This window comes from Indicator indicator, chromosome 4 (genome assembly GCF_027791375.1).
Source record: "Indicator indicator isolate 239-I01 chromosome 4, UM_Iind_1.1, whole genome shotgun sequence".
NCBI classification, from domain to species: domain Eukaryota; kingdom Metazoa; phylum Chordata; class Aves; order Piciformes; family Indicatoridae; genus Indicator; species Indicator indicator.
In genome coordinates this window covers 33,166,362-33,182,890 of record NC_072013.1, presented here as the reverse complement: position 1 = coordinate 33,182,890, position 16,529 = coordinate 33,166,362, and the positions used below count along the sequence as shown (strand labels likewise).

General features: G+C 54.4%; 1 protein-coding gene across 3 annotated transcripts; it reads right to left on the bottom strand.

The window, feature by feature from the left end:
• Positions 1-530: 530 nt before the first annotated feature.
• Positions 531-14,381, bottom strand: PYGL (glycogen phosphorylase L). Of its 3 annotated transcripts, XM_054400048.1 has the most exons (20): positions 14,139-14,381; positions 12,488-12,589; positions 10,223-10,301; positions 9,834-9,937; positions 8,500-8,631; positions 7,848-7,959; positions 7,682-7,764; positions 6,234-6,377; positions 5,970-6,062; positions 5,573-5,719; positions 4,827-4,990; positions 4,610-4,724; positions 3,893-3,994; positions 3,669-3,816; positions 3,506-3,564; positions 2,779-2,920; positions 2,415-2,622; positions 2,201-2,335; positions 1,574-1,640; positions 531-720 (listed from the first exon to the last, which is right to left on the bottom strand). In XM_054400048.1, the coding sequence occupies exons 1-20, from the start codon at positions 14,379-14,381 to the stop codon at positions 532-534; spliced, it is 2,568 nt and encodes an 855-aa protein (XP_054256023.1). In that variant the 3' UTR covers position 531. The 3 variants fall into 3 exon arrangements, with proteins under 3 accessions (XP_054256023.1, XP_054256024.1, XP_054256025.1); XM_054400049.1 differs by lacking the exon at positions 12,488-12,589; XM_054400050.1 differs by lacking the exons at positions 10,223-10,301; positions 12,488-12,589 and having other exon boundaries at positions 9,834-9,854.
• Between the last annotated feature and the right edge of the window lie 2,148 nt (positions 14,382-16,529).

Here is a 16,529-nt window from a genome sequence, read left to right as displayed (position 1 = left end):
TGCCTTGAGGGAGCTTCAGGTTCCGTGGCAGATGGAGACAGCACTGGAACCTGGGTGCTGCTACTAGGTTAGGACCACCCTGCAAGCCATGTTGGGGAGCACCACATGCAGCAGTGGTGGGGATATATGAACCTGACTCCAAACAGAACCCCTAGCAAGACCAGGGGCAGCAAGAGCTTCACCCCAAGTCCTGCTTCAGCATCACCTGCAAGGGCTCAGCCAGCTCTGCCCAGCTGTGCCACCCACCCTGTCCTGCACCAAGTCCCAGCAGCTCACCCAGTTTCTCCCTTAGCATTGGTGCAAGCCCCCATTTCAGGCTTCAGCCCCTTGGGCTCCAAGGGCACTTTTATTGTTAGCACCTAGGCAAGCAGCAGGCCAAGGAGGGTTCGCTTTCTGCGTGACGCTCCGGCTATACAATTCCCCCCTCTTCCCCATCCATAGGAAAACCAGCAGCAGCCAGCAGAGAGCAGACAGCAGACACCATGTCACAGCGCACGTGCAGGTGTCCCAGCCCCTGGCGGCTCCGTGTCCCTACGCTGCTGTGCCATTGAGGGTCTTGTCCTCGGCCGAGTCCCGGGGCTCGTTGGGGGGTGGGATCTTCAGGTCGGAAGGTTCCACGTGCCAGATATCCCGGGCGTACTCCTTGATGGTGCGGTCGCTGGAGAACTTGCCAGCTGCGGCAATGTTCCTGATGACCATCTTTGTCCACTCCTTGGAGTTCTGCAAGGGGAGTGGTGGGACCGTGAGGAGGGAGGCTTGCGCTCATGGGTGTCACATTGGCACCATAAGTGGCTTTCAACCACAGTCAGAAACCACTCCAGAAAGATGTAATCACAGAATGTCAGGGGCTAGAAGGGACCTTGAGAGATCATCTAGTCCAACGCCCCTGCCAAAGCAAGATCACCTATACCAGGTCACAGAGGAACTCATCCAGGTGGGTCTTGAATATCTCCAGAGAGGGAGACTCCACAACCCCCCTGGGCAGCCTGTTCCAGTGTTCTGTCACCCTCACAGTGAAATAATTCTTCCTCCTGTTTCTATGGAACTTCCTATGCCTCAACTTCCCATTGTCCCTTGTCCTATCACTGGACATCGCTGAGCAGAGCCTGGCTCCATCCTCTTAGCACTCACCCTTTATGTATTTATAAACATTCATGAGGTCACCCCTTATTCTCATTTTCTCCAAGCTGAAGATCCCCAGCTCCCTCAGTCTCTTCCTTGTAAGGAAGATGTTCCACTCCGTTTTTGTGGCTCTGTGCTGGACACTCTTAAGCAGTTCCCTGAACCCTCTTAAGCAGTTCTTGAACTGAGGGGCCCAGAACTGGACCCAACATTCCAGATGTGGCCTTACCAGGGCAGAGCAGAGAGGGAGGAGCACCACTCTCAGCCTACTGACCACACCCCTTCTAATACAACCTTCTAATCATCACCAGCACCATCAGGACATGGTTTAATGGCCACAGTGGTGTTAGGTTGATGGTTGGATGCGATTCTTTTAGAGGTCTCTTCCAACCACTACATTTCTATGATTCTATGGCAGCTGCTCTGCCTTGTCCCCAAGGCTGGCACTCACCAGGTAGAGCTTGCTGACCTTCTCCTGACACTTGACGTAAGCCTCATAGTCTGCAAACACTTTAAACCTGTAGCAGTGAAGAAGAGTCAAGAACAGCAGAAATGAGCAGGTAGGAGCCTACCTATTCATGGTGGTGTGGTGGTTGCATAAGACAGGGTTACAGTTGCCAGATCTGGAGCTTCCTCCAACACAAATGCCTCAAACAAACTCATTGTCCCCAGGGCCTGTAAGCCTGTGGGTGCTGAAGCACAGGCTGGATGGGTGCTCCAGGAGGAGATAGCCTGTGTTAGCTCACTGGAGAAACATCTCCCCCGTGCAAACACCCACAGCCCTTGTCTGCTTAGTGCTCTGGCCATGAATGCCCTTGAGATGCCTAAAACTTTCTTACTATCTGGTAAGGGTTGTACACCTGAACATGTCTTGACCTTGGTCTGGCCCATGATTTAATGTGGCCGGTGTGAGGTGTGCGCATGCGGCAGAGCCTTTTGTACCCACGGAGCATCACATGGGCAACATCAAGGCCAGAAAATGCAACCGTGAAGGCCAGAGGGCAGATAGTTGGTGCAAGGTTACCATGGGTTTGGTAAAGAGACTCAGGTCAGGGGCTGATGGCATGCCAGGCCTCACCGGTCATGGTGGAAGAGCATGTTGACCACATCTTTGAAGAGGTCAGGTTCCTCTGGGGAGAAGAAGCCACTCGCAATCTGGTCAATGGCCTGCTTCAACTCAGGGAGCTGGTCGTAGTACTCCTGGGCGTTGTACCTGGAAAGGAAGAGTTGACATCAGATGGTGCTGCTCCACCTGAACATGGTGGCAGGCCCACAGCATCCCCAGCCCTCACCCTTCCCTGTCCAGCTCAATGACATCCTCCACCCTCATGCCAAAGATGAACAGGTTTTCTTCTCCAGCCTCTTCGGCCATCTCCACGTTGGCTCCATCCATGGTGCCGATGGTCAGAGCCCCGTTCAGCATGAACTTCATGTTCCCCGTACCCGACGCCTCGGTGCCTGCTGTGGAGATCTGCTCTGACAGGTCAGTAGCAGGGATCACTGCCAACAAAACAGACAGAAGGGCTTCACCGTAACCAGCCTTAGGTTTGTATCACACCAAAGGATGTTAGATCTGCTCTTTGGCAATGATGGATTCATGGTGGACAGCCATGGGGTAGACATCCTCTTCCCCAGTGTGTTTCATGTGTGGGCTACCTTTCTCTGCCAGTGAGACCCTGTAGTTCTCCAAGAAGATGACCTTCAGCTTGCTCCCCACAGTGGGGTCGTTGTTCACCATGTGAGCCACAGCATTAATGAGCTTGATGATCATTTTGGCCATGTGATAGCCTGGGGCAGCCTAGGAGAAAAGCCACAGGTACCAGAAGCAGGTGAGGAACACCCAGTTATCAAGTGCCCAGACAAGTAGCCACTCATCTCCCATTACCACCTCATCCAACCCACATGTTGTGCCACCAAGTTTTTCAGCCTTCCATGATTACAGGCAGCATATGATTGTCCAAGCTTGGTGCCTTGCAGCTAACAAATGCTACTCCAGCACTTCCTGGAGAGGTCCTGGAGGCGCTTTCAAGGACATCCTCCAAGATACCTTAAACTCCTGACCCTGTACCTGAAGGGGCCTGCAAGAAAGCTGGGGAGGGACTTCTTGTAAGGGCTTGTAGTGATAGGACAAGAGGGGGAATGGCTTCAAACTGGAAGAGGAAAGATTTAGACTGGATATTAGGAAGAAATTCTTTACAGTGAGGGTACGGAGGTTGCTCAGGGGGCTTGTAGATGCCCCCTACCTGGAAGTGTTCAATGCCAGGCCTTGAGCAACCTGGTCTAGTGGAAGGTGCCCCTGCCCATGGCAGGTGGGTTTGGAAGTAGGTGATCTTGAAGGTCCCTTCCAACCCAAACCATTCTATGATTCTATGACCCAACTTACCTTTCCCCCAATGATCACTGTCCTTGGCACAAACAGCTTCGCAGGATCCCTCCTGATGCCTGGAGAAGACAGCAGTGTGGTGTCACCCGCTTTAGCTGCAGCCCAGGGGCGTGGAGGTGCACCCCCAGGGCAGGCTGTCCGCTTGGGGTGCATGGTAGCTTACGGTTGTACATGGTGATGATGTGCAGGCAGTTCATCAGCTGCCGCTTGTACTCATGGATCCTCTTTACATGCACATCAAACATAGAGGAAGGGTTGATCTTCACCTTGTACTCCTTCTCCAGGTACAGAGCAAACTTCACCTTGTTCTCCTGGGTCAGGGCAAGGAGAATGTCAGCCCCCAGCCTGTGCTCCCCTTCCCTGTGCTCCCCCATCCACATCCCTCACCTGCTTCACTTTGGCAACCTCCCGGATGAAGAGGTCATCGTCCACAAACTCATGCAGCTTTGTCAGCTGGCTCAGGTCCCGCACATAGTCCTCTCCAATTTTCTGGAAGAGGAGCACAGGCACATGCTGAATTTGGGATGGGAGGCAACCACCTTCACCAGGTAATGCTGCTCCCACCCAGCAGAGCCAGAGGTGCTTGAAAAGCAGAAGCAGACCACTCACAGTATCACAGGAACAAAGACTGGTAGGGGTTGGAAGGACTTCTTGAGATCACCTAGTTCAACATCTAGTGCTCCTTTGTAGCCTCCACTGGACTCTGTCAAGTAGTTCCCTGTCTCTCTTGAACTGGGGACCCCAGAAACTAGACCCAGTCCTCCAGATGCAGCCTCACTAGGGCAGAGTAGAGGGGGAGGAGAACCTCCCTTGACCTGCTAGCCACACTCTCCTTAACGTGCTCCAGAATACCTTTGGCCTTCTTGGCCAAGAGCACATTGCTGGCTCATGGTGAACTTGTTGCCCACCAGGACTCCTAGGTCCTTCTCTGCAGAGCCATTTCCAGCAGGTCAGCTCCTCACCTGTGCTGGTGCAGGGAGTTATTCTCACCCTTGTGGAACTGAGGTGAGATGCAAACAATTTGCCTGTTTAGAAGATGTAAATGCAGAGGTTGGAGTGGTGTCCCTGGGGTGAGAGGCCAGCATGCTCCCCCTCCACCGTTACCTCAGCGATGAGCTCCGCCAGCCCCGGGTTGCAGAGCAGGAGCCAGCGCCGCGGGGTGATGCCGTTGGTCTTGTTCTGAAACTTCTCTGGCTCCAACGCTGCAAAGTCCTCAAAGCTGTGAGGGCAAGGAGGGGACAGCTCCAGGCTCACCTGCCTGGTACCACCACCATTTCCCAAGCCAAAAGCAATCCACCAGCACCTCCCTCTCTTGGCTTACACTTGGGTCTTGACAATCTCGGAGTGGATCTTGGCCACGCCATTGACGGCGTGGGAGCCGACGATGCAGAGGTGAGCCATGTTGATCCTCTTGGTGCTGCCCTCCTCAATCAGGGACATCCTCCGCAGGCGCTCCACGTCGTTGGGGAACAGAGATGCTATGTGCTGCCCGTGGGGGATGGAGAGGTGCTGAGTGGTGCTGCTGCTGAGGTGTGTCCCACCCAATGGCTTCCAAAGAGGGGGCCGCAGCCATGTCCCTGCTGCATTCAACACCAGCCAGAGTGCTGGGTTTTGCTCCAGAATGATGGTGCAAGCCTCCTCCAAAGGAGGTCCCCTTCCCCAGCATAGATGTCTCTGGACAGAAGGACCCCCCATGGAGAGAGGCTTGTGGGCACATGCTTGGCCAGTGATATCCTTCCATCAAAATCCTGGTGCTACCAGACCAGGAGGCCAAACCACCATCTCCTTTGTACCCTCAACCTCATCCTTCTCCAGTATGATTTTACGGAGCAAAGAAATGCCACCAGGCAAGCCCCTAGAGAAGTGGGTGAAGCCTTTAAAATAGCCACTAACTGTGGGATGGCAACAGACTGGTGGGAAGGCTTCTCCCACGCACCAATCTCCTAAAAGAGAAACCAGAACCACCCAGCCACACACCCAACATCAGTTTGAGCGTCCCTCTAACACCAACACCACAACATTCAGCATTCCCTTCCCTCTCTTCAGAGAGGGCTTCTGCACACTTACATCCAGGTGTCTCTGGTTGATCTCATATATGATCTGCAGGTGTCTGGGGAGCAGCTTCTCCACCAGGTCTACTGGCCAGCGCTCCAGGGCTTCAGGGAGGACTGTGTGGTTGGTGTAGGCAAAAGTCTGCTTGGTGATGTTCCAGGCCTGCCAGGAGGAGAGGCAGTGCTGAGGGTGAAAGTAGCCCCAGGTGGGTGGCATCACCCACACATAGTCACTGTGGCCAGCAGCACAGCTGAGCCAGCACCTCCAAGTTCATGCTAATTAAAACCCAACCTGAGTGCTCCACATCATGCTCTGAGCTACCAGGAACCACAAACCTGGTTCCTCAGATTCTCCATCATAACCAGGCTGGGGGTGTGGGTGCAAGTGAGGAGGACCCAAGGGCTTTCCTTACCTTGTTCCATGGCAGCTTCTCAATATCCACAAAAATCCTCATCAGCTCAGGGATGGCCATGGCAGGGTGTGTGTCATTCAGCTGGATGGCAACCTGCAAAGAGAACATGGGTGACACCTAGGGACACAGAGGACATGACAGCACCCCACTGCATAAGTCAGCTGGGCACAGGAGGGTCCACAAAACCACTCCAGCTTTGGGTGTGCATCTGGGAGGCATCAAAATGAGCTCCAAGACACATGCCAGAGAAACCTTGGCTCCTACCTGGTCTGGGAAGGAATCAAACACGGTTCGGACACTGTCTGTGCTCCCAAATTTGGAGGCTTTGAAGCGACGAATGATGTCCTGGAGGGTGGCAGCCACCACAAAGTACTCCTGCTTCAGCCGCAGCTCCTTCCCCTCAAAGAACTGTGAGGGCAACAGGACACCTCAGGGCTGCACCACACTGCCCAGGCAGCTGGGCTGCACCTTCCTGGGGTTCCCTGCCGTGTGGGCACCCGTATTGGCAAGCATCTGTGACATGGTATGCTGAGAGCCTTCAGTGCTTCCCCCAGAGCCAGCTTAGGAAGCAGCTCAAACCCTGGTATCTCGTCCATGTCCAGTTTCAGCACAGGGGTTTTGAGATACAGAACAGTGAAGGTGGTGAGACACTGGAAGAGGTTGCCTGGGGAGGCTGTAGATGCCCCCTCCCTGGAGGTGTTCAAGGCCAGGCTGGATGAGGCCTTGAGCAACCTGGTCTAGTGGAAGGTGTCCCTGTTCACCGTTCAAACAAAACAAGCCATCAACCCACTGGTCTGTGAGGGAGGATCTGGAGCTGTGGTGCCACCAGCTCTTCTCACCAGGGTGGGGGTAGGATTAAATGGAGAGGGGAAAAAAAAAAAAAAAAATCAAAAAAAAAAAAAATCAAACCATCGGGGCCTGTCCAAAACAGGTTGCAGGGTAAAGCAAGCTGCTTGTTTGCACCTGCTCCTGCTCTATAACTTGTTTTGTGCCCAGGGAAGGGTTGATACAACCCATAACACCTCTGTGTAGTACAGCAAGAATCATAGAATTGTTATGGTTGGAAAAGACCTCCAAGATCATCAAGTCCAACCTTCTACCCAACATCTCCATGACTATTAGAACACCCTCAGCAAGAGGGTTGGGGTGCAAAGAGCAGTTTGAGGCCCAATCTCTGGCCCTGGGCTGCCAGTGATGGGCAGAGAAATGCCAGCAGTGTCCAGCAGTTTGCTATCAGGTTCTGTTTTGAGACTTGAGGGAGATTTCTACAGCAGGACATGCTCACTCTCACTCCCTCCCCTTTACCTGGCTATGGATTTCATAGAATCACAGGGTGGTTTGGGTGGGAAGGGACATTTCAAGGTCAGCAGGGACATCTGCAACTAGAGCAGGTTGCTCAGAGCCCCAGATAACCTGACCTAGAATGGCTCCAGGAATGGAACATCTACCACATCTCTGGGCAACCTGGGACACTGTTCACCACCCTCAACATCAAGAACATCATCCCCCTCTCTAGTGTAAATCTCCCTCTTTTAGTTTGCCCAGGAATGTCCTTGTCTCTTCTGTAGCCCCAGGCAGCACTGATGAGAGGCAGAAATCCCAGTCCAAGCACTACAGGTGTCTTGAAACCCAACAAAACCATCTCTGCAATGTCCGGGAGTCCACAATCTGTAGCCATCCCTGAAGAGTGACATCCCTCCCTCCCAACTTACATTGTCGTTGGGGTAAAGGACACGGGAGATGTTCTCTGCCAGGTTCCTGTCCAGGACAGCCTGGATGTAGTCTCCAACGTTGACTGGGGAGAAGCAGAGGGATAAGGTGGGTGTGGGACCTCCTCTGCACCCTGTCCCACCCAGTACCCCTCCAGCACCCACTTACAGTCCCGCAGGTTGAAGTCGTTGGGTGCCCGAGCTGACCACAGGCGCATGGTGTTGACAGTGTTGTTCATGTACCCAGGCACGGGGGTATCGTAGGGCAGTGCCAGCACCACCTAGCACACAGGCAGGGCAGCAGAGCTGGGCTATGACCCCAGCTAGTGTCCCATCATGTCCCCCCTGCCCATCCCACTGACCCTCCCACACGACTGAGCTCAGGGTTGTATCCAGCTTCGCATGTGGGGACATCCTTGGTACCCTCACCAGACCCTGCCCCAGGGACACCACAGGTCAGCTCCTCCAGGTCTGCCTGGTGTTTTCCAGAAGCACTCAGGGGAGGGAGAGAGGCTTGTGAAGATCAGGAGAAGCTTAATTCAAGCCATCACATGGGGCTATGCATTGAACACAGACCTGCTGGAGGTGCTTTTTGGGTTATTTTAGATGTGGAACATCACAACCTGTCCTCATCCCTACATCCCTCTCCTCCCCACTTTGCTCCACCGCTGCCTTTTCCACGCCAGCAAAGCAGCTTTACTGGCACAACCCTCCCTGGGCAGGGATGCTGGTAGCACCCATGACCAGGGTGCCACGAGCCAGTGCTAGGTGATGGGACACAAGGGGAGTTCTCCAGCATGCTAGCCCTAAAAGGTGCATACCTGGGTGTCAACCCACTTGGCACCGGCAGCAGTGTGCTCTACCCGGCCATAGAAGTGCACGGGCAGCATGTACTCGGGACGGGCTTTCTCCCAAGGGTTGCCATGCCGGAGCCAGTCATCAGCTTCTTCCACCTGCCAGAGGAAGCAAAAGTGGTGATGGGGCCACTCAACCTCAGGCACCTCCCCAGGTTGTGCCATATGGAGGGTCCAGCTGCTTGCTGCAAAAGGGCACCACCTGGGCATGGATTTCATAGAACCACAGAATGGTTTGGGTGAGAAGGCACCTTCAGAGGTCATCTAGTCCAACCCCCCTGCAGACATTGCAACTACAGCAGGTTCCTCAGAGCCCCAAACAACCTGATCTGGATTGGTTCCAGGGATGGAGCATCTACCCCACCTACTATTCTCTGGGAAACCTGGGACAGTGTCTCACTACTCTCAGCATCCAAAATTCTCTTCCTTCTCTCTAGTCCAGATCTTCTCTTGTAGTTTAACCTCATCACCCCTTGTCCTGTCACAACAGGCCCTGCTTGAAAAAATCTGTCCATAGCTTTCTTGTAGGCCCCTTTAAAGTTCTAGTCTAAAGCTTCTTCCAACCTCTGATGGTTGAACCCAAGCAGCAGAGCCAGACTGGACAGCTGGATCTGGCCTCTCCATACCTTCCCACACCATTCCTGTACCATCTCAACCAAACCATTCCCATCCCACGAGGAGCAGAGACATGACTTTTTCATCCTCACTATGGAGCAGCTTTCATGGTGGTGCTGGCCCTGAGGTGAGGATGAGGGCAATCAGAAAACTCTCAAGGAGAGCAAACCACTAGTCCCTGTGAGATGCTGCTGGGAAGCACAGCACATAGGATACCTGTGCAGCTACCTGTGGGAATGTCAGAGGGGTGGTAGCCCCAGAAAAGAGAGATTGTGGGAATATGATGAAGATCTAGTAGAGATGTAGATGATGTCCCCACTATGCAGATGCAGGGCAGGCATCTGCACAAACTCAGCTCTGGAAGAAAGGTCATCACACTGATGACTTGTGGCTTTTTCTGCTCATTATCTGGGATGCTAATTGGCTTGAATGGGAACTGTGACACTGGGCTGATCTCCTTACCCACTGGAGCCACCTCGGATGAGGGATGAGCTTCCCTGCAGCAGGAAGGGATGTTAAGTGCCAGCACTGGTTGAAGAAGTTCAACTTGTTTGAGAAATCTGACAAGTTCTAAACACTTCATCAGCTCCAGCAGCCTCCAAGCTTAGGGAAAGCATTGGTACACCCTGATCTTGGCCTGATCTTGGACCTGGGGCTGTGCCAAGAGCACATGCCTCTCTCCATACCTGCCATCCATCCCGGATCTTCTGGTTGAAGATGCCATACTCATAGCGGATGCCGTAGCCGTAGGCTGCCAGCCCCAGGGTGGCCATTGAGTCAAGGAAGCAGGCTGCCAGGGAGAGAGGAGAAAGGGAGCTGCACTTCCCCAGGGATCTAGGAGACACCAGGTCCTTCTCCCCATGGAGAGACGACAGCAGCCACCACACAGGGACATGAGCCAGGGCCACCATTTACCACCACCACCACATTACCAGCAACCCAGCACCTCTTGCTCTATGCTGAAAAGCTGGAGCAAAAACACCCCCCTGGGTTTAGGTATTTCCCCCCAGTAGACACAAAACCCTTGGGGCTGTGTTCCACCACCCAAACAGGACCATTCTGGGGGCTCACTCACCAGCCAGCCTTCCAAGGCCACCATTGCCAAGACCAGCATCCTCCTCGATCTCCTCCAGCTCTTCCATGTCCAGCCCAAGCTACAGATGAGAAGAAGGTGATGACAGGCTGGAGGCTCTCCAAGTGCCCAGCCCTTTGGAGGGGAGGCACTGCTGGCACGTACCCCTGTGTGCTGCCCTGTGCCTACCACTGCTGTCCCCTTTTGCAGGTGGGCTCCAAGAGGGGTGGAATAGCACCAACCCTGCAGGGCCCTGCAGGTGATTTCCAGAAGAGCTCCATTCTCTCTCCACAGTGTGGCAGGGACCAGCTCTGGTGTTTAAAGTCACTCCATCACCCTTTAGACAGGAGACAGGTGCCCTTGACCATGCTGTGGAAAAGCTCCTGGGAGTGGAGGGCACCCAGCCATAACCAGGGTGTCGTTCTCCTGGACCCAGACATTTTGGACTGGTCTCTCAGGGCTCCTTCTCTCTCCACACCCAACCCCACAGCTGAAGCCCAACAGGTGAAAGCACCATGCTCTTGCTGCACCAGCATTCTCATCCACCTGGTGCAGGCACCCAGGTGCCCATTACCCTAGAGATGATGAGAAGCAGCTTCACCACTTGTACAAGGAAATTCAATTTCCAGCCCAGGATGCTGTGGGGGGAAGAGGTTTTGCCTATGTAAAACTCCTCAAGTAGCTCAGCAGGAACTAAGGTGGTGCCTTGCCAGGGCTGAGCCACCTTTTTCCAGGGAAACCTCTCAGTCTGAGGTCTCCTTAATGTCTCATGGTCACAGTATGCAGGGACAACCCCAGTTCCATGGCTATCTGTGAAGGAGGGCCAGACCCTGCACTGCTGATGTGTAAGTGGGCAGCACCTCCTCCCAAACTGGTCAGTCACAGATACAGGAGCACCAGCACCACTTGCAGCTGTGCTGATGTTCCATGGCACTGGTCCACACAGCTCTGAACTTCAGCAGCACCTCTGAATGCCTACAGAAGGATCTGAAGTGATTTAGGTTGTACCAAACACTTTAGAAATATTTGGGATGTGTGTCCAGGAGGCTCAGTATGTGCAGTGGGGAGGATTTCCCTCAGAGCCTTACCTGCCACCACTGAAAAGAGAATCACAGAATCATAGAATGCTTTGGGTGGGAAGGGATCTTTAAAGGTCATCTAGTCCAACCCCCTGCAATCAGCAGGGACATCTGCAACTAGAACAGGTTGCTCAAGAGCCCCAACCAACCTGATTTAGAATGGTTCCAGGGATGGGGCAGCTACCACCTCTCTGGGAAACCTAGGCCAGAGTATTGCCACCCTCAGTGTCAAAAATTTCTTCCTTCACTCTAGTCTGAACCTCCCCCTTCTAGTTTAACCCCTTCTCCTGTCACAGCAGACCCTGCTCAAAAGTCTGTCCCCCGCTTTCTGACCAGCCAGCCCCTTTAAGCATTGAAAGGCCACCAGAAGGTCTCCCTGGAGCTGTCTCTTCTCCAGGCTGAACCACCCCAACTCTCTCAGCCTGGCCTCACAGCAGAGGATTTCCAGCCCTCCCATTACTGTTGTGGCTTCCCCTGGCCCCACTTCAACCGCTCCCTCTCTCTCCTGTGTTGAGGACTGCAGAGCTCGACCCAGCACTGCAGGTGGGGTCTAGTTTCCAAATAACCTCACACCTTCTGCTTCTTCAGGGTCCCACCACACCACATCCCAGGCTCTTCCCCTCCCACTCTCATCCTGAGCTGAGCTGTCATCCTCATTGCAAGGTCAACAAATAAAATGATAAGAACACCCTAAAAAAGAAGTTCCTCTCCTTTGAACATGTTTGCTCAAAAGCTGCTCCAGCTGTTGTGCAACAACCCCAACCACATATGAGGGTGTCGGTCAGGAGGGGTGCAAGCACAGGCAGGGTAGAAAGGAGCCACCTAAAAACCTTCAACAAGTAGAATGCCTGCTGCTGGAGCTGAGTTAGGTCAAGGTTTTATTCCTCTCTGCCACTGATTAGAGTTATTAATGGCCTCGTCTACACAACCATGACCTTTCTTGCAGTTCATGGGGGCTTGACCCCATCGTTCCACCAGTCCTCAGCATGCAGCCACCAGGCTGGGCAGCCCCAGCCAGGCTGCAAAGACTGGCTGTGGCCCCAGGTCTTTGGAAGGTGGGTTCTGGAGCACCATCCATCCACACCTGTAGCTCAAGCAGCTGTTTGCAGCCAGGATGGTAAAACATGGATATCCCCCAGGAGCTGGACCCTCCCAGTCAGGGTCCTCACTGCCTCCCTGGGATGCTCACCTGGTAGATGGCTTCATCACAGGCATTCTGCAGCCCCAGGTTGATCATGGTGTTCTGAAGCGTCCGCCCCATGTAAAACTCCAGGGAAAGGTAGTAGATCCTCTGAAAGAGAAAACCACCCCCAGGTCACCTTCTCTGGGGCTAGAGGAGGCATCCCTGGACCCCAGAATCTGCTGTCAGGCATTATCTCGATGGAAGAGGTAAAAATCTTGATAATCAACAGAGGAGTGGTTTGCACTGGGAATCCGAAAGCTGGAGCTCCTCAGGTTACCCTGAGGTGGCCATGTCCTGCAGCTCCAACCCTGTTCTCCTGGTGCTGCTGTTTCCCAAGCTGGGAAGAGGTAACACTGAGGCAGTTTTGTTTGAACAAGCCCTGTCCAAAAGCAGGGACAGGTCTAGCACAGTCACCCTGAGTGCACTGGTGGTACAAAGTTCAAATTTGAAGAGGAGATGTTTCCTAACATCACTTCTGAGCTGCAAAGCCACCAGAGAACCAAGTGAGCCATGGGGACACGGGCTTCCTTTTCCATCCTCTGGGGGTTTGGTCTCAGGACCAAAGTGTTCTCACCTCCCTTCTTGGGGAGACGATGGGTGCAGGATATGGCCAATAACATGGAAGGTTGTGTAAGCCACCTCCTGGTGTCAGCAGCAGCAGGTTTTAAGGAAGGATTTAGGCTGGAGGGAGTTGCTGACTCAACAAACTTCCCCAGGAGCTGCACAGGGTCGGGCAGGGGACATGCCAGGCAGGATCAGTTGGGTTTACTGGTTTGGTCCCAGTAGATCTGGGTGGATGGTGCACAGCTCTGCTATATAGGAGGTACCCAGGTTCAAGCCCTGGGTGAAGCTCATCCTTCTTCTCACCCCTATACAACATGCAGGCAGGGTTGAGGTATTTGGGTTAGCATCATCCCAACCTCTCTGTGAGGAAATTGGAGCAGACAGGGCTTGTCCAGGTGTCAGGAAGGGATTAATGCTTAATCCCCTAACACAGACCAGCAGCAGGAGAGAAACTCCTGCACAAACCAGCTCCTCCACACTGGGTCCAGATTAGGCTTGAGCTTGTTTGAAACCAGAGCTGCTGGTGGCTCATTTTAAAGCCCTTTCAAATAATTCAGCCCTAGAAGGTTTGGCAGCTGCTTCAGGCAGGACCACACCCACACCAGCGCTGCGGGGCAGCAAACACTGTTCCCATGCTCTGCACCCTGCTCCCAGCCATGCTGCATGCTGTTTGTTTTGGCAAAGCAAAGGACAGTGGCCTCTCTTGGTAAAGTCCACTCCAGACACTCAACAAAGTTAGGGGGAACATCACTAAATCCAGGGAAAAACGACCCTATTTTCCCCACGGAAAGAGGCTTTGCACCCAAGGGGTTACAATGGCCAAATAAATTTCTCATCTCCAACCCCGGCCATAAGCCAGGATTGAATCTTGAGAAAACTTTGGAGGGGTTCCCACCACCCTTTAACCCCAGACAAAAGCCAGGGCCCACCTTAGGAAAGCTTTGGGAGGGCTGGAAAGCTTGGGAAACATTTCTGAGAGGTTCCTAAAACCCTTCAACCCCAGTCATAAACCAGGACCCACATCGAGAGAGCTTTGGAGGAGTTCTCACCACCCTCCAACCCCCAAAAAAGGTGTGTCCCCCACAAGCATCACCTTGGGGTCCTTCTCGTAGTAGTACTGCTGGGTACGGATCCAGCGCCCCACCAAGTGGTCCCTCACGGTGTGGGCCAAGGCGAAGTAGTAGTCCCGGGGGGTGGCGACATTGCGGTCCTTGACCAGGGTGAAGTGGAGGTGCCGGTTGAAGCCGCGCTTCAGCTCGGCCACGCTCTCGGCCCCCACGATCCCACGGATGCTGATCTGTTTCCGCCGCTCCTGGTCCGACAGTGGCCGCGACATCGTGGAGGGGCTGTGGGGCACACAGGGTAGGGCACACACACGCACAGGTGGGACAATCGGTGGGCAACGATACCGGGTTCCACCTCCGCCCCGGGTTGGCACCGCCCCGGGGCTGAGCTCGCAGGACGGGGACGGGACGGGGAGGGGAGGGGACCAGGGACGTGCCAGCACCACGGGCCGCCCACGAGTGGGGCGGGAACGACGATCTGCCACCCCGGGGTCCTCGGGGATTGCTACTCTAGGGGGTGCAAAAGCGAGGGCTACCCTGGGAGTGTACAAAAGGCGGGGGGCTATCTCGGGGACCGCCACCCCAGAAACGTCCAAAGGGAAGCGACACTTGGGACCATCACCCTGGGGGCGTGTGAAAAGCGGAGAACCTTGGAAAGGACCACCCTAGGGGTGCGGAAAGCGGGTCGCCCAGAGGGCCATCACCCCCAAGATGCTCAAAAGGACGGCAGCCTGGGGGCTATCACGCGGGGGGGGGTGCAAAACGGGACACCCTGGGGACCGGCCCTCCGGGGGTGTGCAAAGGAGGAGACCTTGTGCAAAAAGGGGATACCCCAAGAACGTGCCAAGAGGAGGAGGGCAACAAAGCCGGGTACAAGCACGGTGTGTTCCCCCCAGACCCACCTGCACCGGTCAGAGCGGCGCGGCCCGGCACCAGCTCGCTGCGCAGGAGCCACCCCACACAGGGCTCTGCCCTGCCCCGGACCCGGCTCCGCCCCGTGGGTGGGAGGAGGAGCGATGACCGCAGGGTGCCTATGAGGCTCTTCTTGTTAAGCCCGAAGGGAAGCACTACTCTTATGGCCGAAACGGGAAGTGTCCCACCCCTGTCCCACTGCACCGCCTCTTCCTCCATACGCTCCCTTGCCTTGCACTCACTTCTGCGCTGTGGCTTTGCACCACTTCCCTTGCACCCTTTTGCACTCCCTCCTCCACTTGTACCCCTATCCTTGTGCCCCCTTCCTGGCCCCCCCGCCTTGCATCCCTTCTTCACCCCCTTCCCTTGCACTCCTTCTCTTGTATTCCATCCCCTACACCCCCTCCCCTCCACCCTCTCCCTTGCACCGTTTCTTCTGCAGCCCTCCCTTGCACCCCTTCTATGGCACCCCCTTCCTTTGCACTTTCTCCTGTTCCCCCTCACACTCCCTTCCCTGCACCTCCTTCCCTTGCACCCTGTTCTCTTGTACCTCATTCCCTTGCAACCCCCTTGCATACCTTCTGCATCTCTTTCCTTGTACCCCCTCCTTGGCCCCCCTCTTTCCCTTGCACCGCCTTCTGTTGTACTCCTACCCTTGCTCCTCTTCCAGATTTCAGATTCACAGATTGCACTGGGTTGGAAGGGACCCTCAAAGGTCATCTTGTCCAAGCCCTCCTGCAGTGAGCAGGGACACTTACAACTAGATGAGGCTGCCCATAGCCACATCAATTCTGATCATGAATGTATCCAGGGACAGGGCCTGGGTGTCCTCTGGCCTTGGGCTCTTCCCTCATCCCTGCTGGGTGCTGCAGGGACATTGCAGTTTCCTCTATCTCCGGTGTCCTGGGCAGGACGAGAATTGTTCTGGGCTAAAGGGCCCTTAATGCAACGCATTAGTGGATTTTATCTTTAGCCCTGGACACGAGCCCATGATAAGCTCAGAGACCTCACACTGAAAACTTCTCTTGAAGCACTCTGGCATTAATATCCCAGCTGTGAGCCCTCAGAATCACTCTGGTTGGAACAGCCCTTTAAGATTGAGTGCTTCTCAGGTACCCAGGAGAACTGTCCTTGTCCTTCTTTTGGAAACAGCCCCAACCCCACTCATCCCTGAGCATTTGCCCCTACTTCTGGAAGAAAGGCTCCTTGGCACACCAGCACCTGGCTTGTATCAGGATTAGTGTGTGGACAGCAGGACAAAGGCATAGATTGTGCCCCTGTACTAGGCACTGGTGAGGCTGCACCTCAAATACTGGGTTCACTTTTGGGCCCTTCACAACTAGGACATTTTGGTACTGGAGTGGGTCCAGACAAGAGCAATGAAGCTGGTGAAGGGTTTGGGGCACAAGTCTTGTGAGGAGTGGCTAAGGAAACTGGGATTGTTCAGCCTGGAGAAAAGGAGGCTGAGGGGAGACCTTCTGGCTTTCTACAAGTCCCTGAAAGGAGAC